This window comes from Apium graveolens, unplaced genomic scaffold (genome assembly GCF_009905375.1).
Source record: "Apium graveolens cultivar Ventura unplaced genomic scaffold, ASM990537v1 ctg5481, whole genome shotgun sequence".
NCBI lineage: Eukaryota > Viridiplantae > Streptophyta > Magnoliopsida > Apiales > Apiaceae > Apium > Apium graveolens.
Window position 1 is genome coordinate 34,280 of NW_027418989.1, and position 9,320 is coordinate 43,599.

Here is a 9,320-nt window from a genome sequence, read left to right on the forward strand (position 1 = left end):
TCATTTAAAGATAAATAAACAGTAAAATATTGATTTCTAAATTTTATAAATTCCTAAAAATAATAAATAAAATTATAAAGTGATAAAAATAATTTTAGAGATAATCCAAATATTTATGAGAATAAATCTTGAATAAAATCACTTTTTAACCATAAAACAGGTAACTCAACGTCACTGCTAATTTCACAACCGATCCTCGAACACCAATATTCATAAATAATTAATAAAATATTAATAAAGATAATATCCAACTAATAGAACCCATACACATAATTTATTTAATTAATTATTTAGTAATCACACATTTAAATAAAACAAAAATGTATGAGTCGTTATATCCTTCCCCCTTAAAAAAATTCTGTTCTCAGAATCTGATCTAATTAAACAAATGAGGATATTTGTCAAGCATATCTGACTCTAACTCCCAAGTGGACTCTTCCACTCGAGGATTCCGCCACAGTACTTTAACTATGAGAAAAGACTTATTTCTAATAACTCGCTCTTTACGATCTAGGATCTGGATCGGCCGTTCCACATAGGACAAGTCTGGCTGAAGCTCGATCGGTTCATATTCAATAACTTGGTTTAAATCGGGGATATAACGCTTCAGCATGGACACGTGGAATACATTATGGATATGTTGTAATTGCGGTGGCAATGCCAATTCATAGGCAACTTTACCAACTTTCCTCAATATTTTAAAAGGTCCGATATATCTAGGACTTAACTTGCCTTTTTGTCCAAATCTAACCAATCCTTTCTAGGGCGACACTTTTAGCAACACCAACGATCCTATTTCCATCTCCACGTCTTTTCGATGAAGGTCTGCGTTCTTTCTCTGTCTATCTTGAGCTGCTTCTAACCTTTTTCGAATCAATATAATTGCGTCCTTGGTCTGTTGAACCAACTCTGGGCCTAATAATTTCTTTTCTCCTACTTCATCCGAATAGAGCGGGGACCTACACTTACGTCCATATAGGGCTTCATAGGGTGGCATTTCTATACTGGCATGATAACTGTTATTATAAGAAAACTCGATCAGCGGTAAGTGCTCATCCCAATTTCCTTTAAAATCCAAAGCACAAACCCTTAACATATCTTCTATTGTCTGAATGGTTCTTTCACTTTGGCCATCTATCTGGGGATGGTAGGTGGTACTCATTTTCAATTTAGTCCCTAAACATTTCTGGAATTTCGTCCAAAATCTGGAATTAAATCTTGGATCTCGATCAGACACGATTGAAACAGGGACTCCATGCTTGGTCACAACTTCATCCAAATACAATTTGACTAGCCTGTCCAAGGAATACTTTTCATTGATCGGGAGAAAATGTGCAGACTTGGTCAATCTATCAATAATTACCCAAATTGCATCATGGTTCGATCTCGTCTTTGGTAGTCCTACTACAAAATCCATCACGATTTCTTCCAATTTCCACTGTGGAATTTCCAAAGGTTGCAACAATCCACTTGGTCTTTGATGTTCCGCCTTCACTGTCTGACATACATGACATTTGTTAACCCAATTCACAATTTCCTTTTTCATCCCTGGCCACCAAAAGTTCGTCTTCAAATCTTGGTACATCTTAGTGCTTCTCGGGTGAATGGAAAACTTGGAATTATGGGCTTCCCGCAATATCCCATTCCTTAGTTCAGTAACATTGGGAATCCATATCCTCGAGGAAAACCTATACATACTCTTGCTATCCTTTTGTGTGCAAAGTTCTTCTCCAGTTAAACTATCTAACTCTTGGTCCATCATTTCTTCCTGACACTTCTAAATCTTGTCCATTAATTCTGGCCGAAAAGTGATCTTATACAATTGTCCTTGATTTTTGTCTGTCACTCGAACCTCAATTTACAGCTTTTCCAATTCTTTGGCGAGTTCCTCGGAAACTGTGATCGCATTCAACCTTTCCTTCCTGCTTAGGGCATCTGCCACTATATTGGCTTGCCTGGGTGGTAATTAATGGAACAATCGTAATCCTTAATCAGTTCTAGCCATCTTTGTTGTCGCATGTTTAAATCCTTCTGAGTAAATATATACTTTAAACTTTTGTGATCTGTATAAATTTCGCATTTTTCTCCGTATAAGTAATGTCTCTACAGCTTCAACGCGAACACGATTGCTGCTAATTCCAAATCATGCACTGGATACTTTTGCTCATGAGGTTTTAATTGCCTAGAAGCGTAGGCAATGACTTTATCATGTTGCATTAATACACAACCCAAACCTTTCAAGGAAGCGTCACTATAGACTACGAAGTTTCCTGTCTCATCTGGCAATGCTAGTACTGGAGCTGTTACTAACCTCTTTTTCAATTCTTGGAAGCTTTCCTCGCACTTCTCCGTCCAATTAAATTTCTCATTCTTCCTGGTCAACTTGGTCAATGGAGTCGCAATCTTGGCAAAATCCTTTACGAATCTTCGGTAATAACCTGCTAATCCAAGAAAGCTTCTGACTTTCGTCGGGGTCTTTGGTTGTTCCCACTTGGATACAGCCTCAATCTTTATGGAATCCACTTTAATTCCATCTTTTCCTACTACATGACCTAAGAATTGAACTTCTTCCTACCAAAATTCGCACTTCGAAAACTTTGCATACAACTGCTTCTCTCTTACCCTTTGCAGGGAAATCCTCAGATGATTAGCATGATCTTCTCTGGTCTTCGAATAAATGAGGATGTCATCAATAAATATAATCACAAACTTATCTAGGTATTCCTTATACACCCGGTTCATTAAATCCATGAAGGCAGCTGGTGCATTGGTCAATCCAAACAACATTACTAAGAACACATAATGTCCATATCGGGTTCTGAATGCAGTTTTTGGTATATCTTCAGGCTTAATCTTTAACTGATGGTAGCCTGATCTCAAGTCAATCTTCGAGAAACAACACGCTCCCTCAAGTTGGTCAAACAGGTCATCTATCCTTGGTAGGGGATATTTATTTTTAATGGTCAATTTGTTTAATTCCCGATAATCAATACACAATCTCATACTTCCATCCTTCTTCTTTACGAATAGTACTGGAGCACCCCACGGAGATACACTTGGCCTAATCACGCCCTTGTCCAATAATTCCTGGAGTTGCTTAGCTAGCTCTTTCATTTCCACTGGAGCCATGCGATAAGGTGCCTTTGAAACTGGTTCTGCTCCGAGAACTAAGTCTATAGAAAACTCAATTTCACGATCTGGTGGCAATCCGGGCAATTCATCTGGAAAAACGTCTGGGAATTCCCTTACTATTGGAATCTTGTCTAGGTTAAGTACTTCTTTCTCCACGTCTACCGCATGTGCTAAGTAAGCTTCGCATCCTTGTCTTAACAATTTCTTTGTCTGGAATATCGAGAGAAATTTCTTTTCTTGCATTTGTCCTTGATAAGTCACCTTAATATTATCCTCAGTAACCATCAAAATTTTCTTCTTCTTACAATCAATGCTAGCCTTATACTGGGACAACCAATCCATTCCTAAAATCACATCGAACTCTCCTAGCTCAAAGGGTATTAGATTAGCCGAAAAAGAGTACCCGTGGATTTCCAATTGACACTTAGGGCAAAGCTGACTCACTGAAACTCTATCCTGATTGGCTACTTCTATAATCAAAGGTTCAGCCAAATCTTCTAACATTAAGTCCATTTTAACCACAAAATTCCTTGATATAAAAGACTTAGATGCTCCCGAATCAAATAAAACTTTAATAGGTACGGATTTGAGAGAGAGCGTACCTGCCACTACGTCTGAGTCCTGAGCATTGGACCTTTTTGTCATTTTGAAAGTTCTGGCTTTAGCTGTGCTGGATGTCGGTCCTTGAGATGCAGTACCTTGAGTAGCTGTCTTACAATACCGAACAACATGTCCCACCTTCCCACAGTTGTAGCAAGTAACTGCGGGTTTCTCTGAATTGCATTCCGATACGTAATGACCCTTTTGATGACATTTGAAGCACTGAACATCCCTTTTGCACGGGCCACTATGTCTTTTCCCACATACCTTACAATCCATTACCGAGTTTGATGACTGAGCTGGAGTGGAGGCAACTGAGGTGGCAGCAGGCCTAGCCTGAGGAAAATTCTGTCTTCTAAATCTTTTATTTCTGTTATGGCCAAACCTCTTCTGAAATCTCTGACTGGATAGTTTCACCAGTGATGCTTTCAGATTTCCGCTTCTTATCACCCTTTTCCTTGGCAACCAACTTCTGATCACTTTCAATTACCAGCACGGCCTGAACTACGGAGGGATATGTCTTGAGCTGTAAGGCTACAACCCCACTGCGAATTTTTGGCTTCAGTCCCTGCTGGAACCTCTTCGCTTTCTGAGCATCAGTACTCACATACACAGGCACCAGTCGGGCCAATTCCGTAAACTTGGCCTCATACTCGGCCACACTCTTTTCATCTGCTTCAATTCCAAAAACTCAACTTCTAACTGGTTATGCAAACAGTCCGGAAAATATTTTTCCAAGAACAACTCTGTAAACCTGGCCCACGAGACAGGGCCTTCTCCTTTCACAGCACGGGTGGATTCCCACCAATAATTCGCTTCACCCTTGAGAAAATAGCTCGCATAGTCTGATCTAAGATTATCACTTACTTGCGTGAGGGTGAAAGCTTTCTCTATTTCCTTTGGCCAAATTCTGGCAGCAACTGGGTCCACCTCGCCCTTAAACTCTGGGGGCTTTACCGACTGAAAAGATTTAAAACTCACAGTTTAGTTTACTTCTCTTTGCTGAGGTTGCTGCTGAAGCTGCAGCTGTTATTGTTGAATTTGTTGCTGCTACTGCTGTATGAACTGCTGCTGTTCTTGCTGTTGTTGTAGAAACTGCTGCTGCTGCTGAAATTGTTCTTGCTGCTGAGCCATTTGATTAGACTGTTGGCGCAGAAAATCTAGCAACTCACCCATAACTGGGCCCCCTTCAGAAGCTTTGCTAGAGGAATTGGATGGGATATTCTTCTTGGGCGGCATTCTCCTGAAACATAACAAATGGTTTTAGTTAAAAAAAATTGCCCCGGGTAGCAATATTTTCATGTGCCAAGAGAATGCTGTCGCAATAAAATATTCCCACCCTCAATTAGTTGGGGTCCGATTGTAATGAGTGGCTAGATTTAACAAAATCAGCAACAATTACAACAATAAAAATTACAACAATAATAACAGCACAACACTAGCAGCATGCAACAATACCTATAACAGCCACCAACTAATATAGCAACCTACTAATTAAATTCACATGGTTGAACTCGTTCTCGCGAAAAGACTGTCCAGGAATCCCTATTGGCCATTACCAATGGCACCTATACCAGGGAAACACACTAAAGATTAGGGCAGTTCCAGAATCCTCAAAATATACCAGGGTTACACCTTCGAACCCTCGACTAGACTCTTAAACTTGCTCCTCTAGATATGAGTTGCTGATTCACACCCTATATACCAACATTACCCCTTTCCGAATTGGCTCCTAACCTAAATCAGGGACTCAAACCTGTAGCTCTGATACCAACCTGTGACGGCCTCAACCCCGGGTCGGGAGTTGACGTCACTAACAACATGAAACTATAATTATAATATAACAAACTTACTTTATTACAATATAAACAACTCTTCCACAAGATCTTTTCCAGGTTCAAGTCTAATTTAGGTTACACACACTTATTACAAACTATCTTATTGAAAGCAACCTGCCATGACTATTATTCTACAGCAACTCACAGACCACACTTGGTCAGACACAACCTATACAGAGGATCTCAACACAGGAGGAATTGGAAACTGGCCCTTTTGCAAGGCAGCAACATCTCCTAGGCATCTGCAATACGAAAATATACAAACACATTTGCAAGAGTGAGCGATCAACCTCTCAGCAGTACCACTATATGAATACTAACTAAAATAGTTTATAATGAACAATTGTAGGAACAAAAATCACAACTTGTTAGTAGAAAACAAGTAAAACAAGTGTAAACAGATAAAAATTGATGAACTTTTGAAAACTGGATCTTTAATAGCTAGCATGCTCTCTAAACATTTTATTAATTGTGCTGTGTGATTACCAGGGTTAAGTTTTAGCATGCTACTTTCATTTTCAAATCATTCGTCCCATCGCAGGACCTATAAAAATAATTGTTCCGTTACGGGAACCATAAAACTTGTCCCATCACGGGACCCATAAAACTTGTTCCTCTCCGGGAACTTCAAAATCACTTGCTCAGATATAAAAGTATTGGATGATCCCTGGTGAGACAGCTGATCAGGCTATCTTATGAAACTTGTTCTGGAACTCAGTGTTTGTTTCCATAAAATAGGTATATTTGTCCTTTTACGAAAGTAGGGTTATCGGTTTCGTAAAGTATTCCATCACAACACATAATCAGGTTTTATACAAAATAGTTACATATAATCGATCGACATTCCGATAGCCATTGGGTACGACCTCGTATTTCCGTAATTAAATTTTCCCGGAAATCGGGCAGCACCTCCTTTGATTATCAGCTAACCCGTCGAACATCCCGACGTCAAAACAATCACAACCACAATCAATCGCAATTAAAATCCAACCACCGATTTCTGTCATCAATATCAGTCCAAAATTCTCAGTTACCAATTAAATACAATTATTAATTATTAGTCGTGTTTTTATGTTTTAATCGTATTTTATTCACAATTCGCATTTTAAATCATATTTTATATTTTAAATTGTAGGACTCAGAAATATTCATCATAGTCCACCGTCGGCCCGCCGAAGCTCATCGCCGACGGCGATAAAATTTACGGGTACCTGTTAGGTCTCAATATGTTTGTAGAAGGGGGGTTGAATACAAACAATACCGTTTAATCGAATAAAATGTGGAATAAAAAAGTGAAACAAAATTCAAGTTAAATAAAACTATTATTAAACTTGAAAGGTGTTACAACAACGGTATCATTTACAAGGGATTAATCTCAAATCAATTATTACAAATCTAGAATAAATTCGACATAAACTTTTTCTATTTTTGCAATTAAAAGATCAAATGCTAAAAGTGATTTGAGATTAAGTTCTAGGGATTTCAATCCGCTAGATAGTTACACAAGAACAAGAAAAGGATTTCTAGTGGTTAAGATTTAACAATAAATACTAGAAATGAATGATCTGTGAATTTGTAATAAGTTCTCTGCAGGTTTCTTTTGTTCTGTGTTCTGCTAAATTTGATATTCAATGCTCTGCTACTTGTTGAAAAATAGCTGCTCTGCTTTATATTGAATCCTGTGATTTTAATTGGCAAGACAATCCATTTAGCTCAGCATGACAATCCTTTGAACTGGTAAGACTTTCGGTAGGACTATCAATTGAACTGATAGGACTTTCGGCAAGACAATCTTAATGCACTAGCATGACTTTCGGTATGACTATTGATTGTCATACCGATTGTCTTGCTAATACAAAAGATAGTCTTGCTGAATTAAAACAGATTTTAATCAAATAATAATTCTGAATTAATTAATCAATTAATTCAATTAATCAATAAATTAATCTTTGCAGATTTAATTTATTCTCTTAATTAAATTATATGACTTAATTAATTAATAGAGAATTAATACTAATCTTGAGCAGCAACCATTCTTCTGAAAATCTTCTGAAAATCACTGTCAATTATGAATCAATTCCACCACTTCAATGTTGACACTCGATGTACTGTCTGGTTCATGAGTGACTAAATTCCGTGATGTTTCTTCATGCCTTGACCTTGATACTCTTGATTTTCTTCAGACTAAATCCTTGTAATTAATTGATACCCTGACGAGATCTCTGTCACTTGATTAAATCCACAATCTTGATTTATATCACTGAGGCTTGATCAATTTCTTGAGCTTCTTCCAGTGAATTAAGTCATCAAGTCTGTAGAAGAACAATGTTACTTAATCCTTTGACATATGTTACTATGAGAGATCTCTCGGACGATAGGACCACTATTTACTTGTTACATCCTTATTTGAGTTGAGTTAAATCCTCGAATAAACAAATAGGCTATGACATATGCCTTTCAATCTCCCCCTATTTGTTTGTTAGACAATAACAACAAATACCTAGAGGATAACTCAACTAACAAATAAGAAAAAGATATAAACAGTAATGCAAAGTAAATAGCAGAAAAGTTCTGGATTATATTTAACATTTTCCAAATTCCAAAAGAAATTTACAAGTGAATACAAGATAGATGTTCCTCTAGTCTGAAAATATAACTATATTAGTCTATCTTGATTCATAAAGCTCTAATCAGAATACATCGAGTTTTGAGCTAATTGAACTCAGTTGTCTTCCCTTCCGAATTCACCTTCTTCCAAATCTTGAAGCAACTCCTTGTCAAAGACACGATCCTTGTATGAAGTGAAGCTGTCTGGCCTGACTGGTTGAACTCCAACTGTCTTTAGCTTATTCTTGAGTTGATTGTATCTTTTAATATCCTTTTCACAATAAGTTGAATCAGATCAGCTGCTTGAGTTTTCAACATGGATGAATATCCAGCAGTTCTTAAGTGATGTTCCATCCAGACAAGATGTTTAGTTGAGTAGTCTTTAAGAGATTGTGAATCGAGCTGGCAGATTTGAAGACAGTCAGACTTAAAGAATCTTACCTGATGAGGATTGTTGACCACTTGAGGACTAGCCCTGCTGGCAAACTCTTTGAGCCTTTCTCGAAGAACTTCATTCAATTCTGAGTTTCTTTTGACTTTGTTGAAAAGAACCCAAATCTCTGATAAAGAACGATTCTCAAATAGATGAAGTGATACCTTGAAAGATCCTTCGCTCTGACAATATAAAAATATGCTCATCTCATTTAGGGATCTGTCAAAGGCAGCTATGATCCTTGAGACTTCAGTCTTTATAGCATTCATGTACATGTCATTGTTTGGATTAGAGATCTCCAGCTTGTCCAGAAGATGTAGAAACTGCCTATCATTGTTTGTGCTCAGCTGAGGCATATCAAGTACTATCCTAGCTTCATCCCATTTTTCACCAATCTTCAGTCTGACATCTCTTCTCCTTTCTTGAGCCTTAATGTCATGAAGACGTTGCTTTTGAAGAGTTTCTGTTCTTTGGATGTCTTTCCTCATGTCAATGATCTGGGATACCTTTTTGAGTTCAGCTTCTTTTCTTTTCAACTCTGACTGCTGCTGCTGAAACTCTTTCTCAAACAGAGGATCCACTGGAGCTTCCTCTTCCCATTCTCTAAAATCACTTTCCTCCTCAGCTTCAAATAAACCATCTTTATCTCCCAAGACTGGTTCAGTGGGAACGTCACAAATATCAAAGTCATCCTATTCTCCACTATAGTA

General features: G+C 37.8%; 1 protein-coding gene across 1 annotated transcript; it reads right to left on the reverse strand.

The window, feature by feature from the left end:
* Positions 1-1,363: 1,363 nt before the first annotated feature.
* Positions 1,364-4,975, reverse strand: LOC141702680 (uncharacterized; the record flags this gene model as incomplete). The annotated part of the gene is made up of 4 exons (XM_074506310.1): positions 1,364-1,498; positions 3,142-4,068; positions 4,118-4,404; positions 4,905-4,975. Coding segments are annotated over 4 exons (1,420 nt in total), but the record flags the coding sequence as incomplete, so codon positions are not given.
* Positions 4,976-9,320: the final 4,345 nt, after the last annotated feature.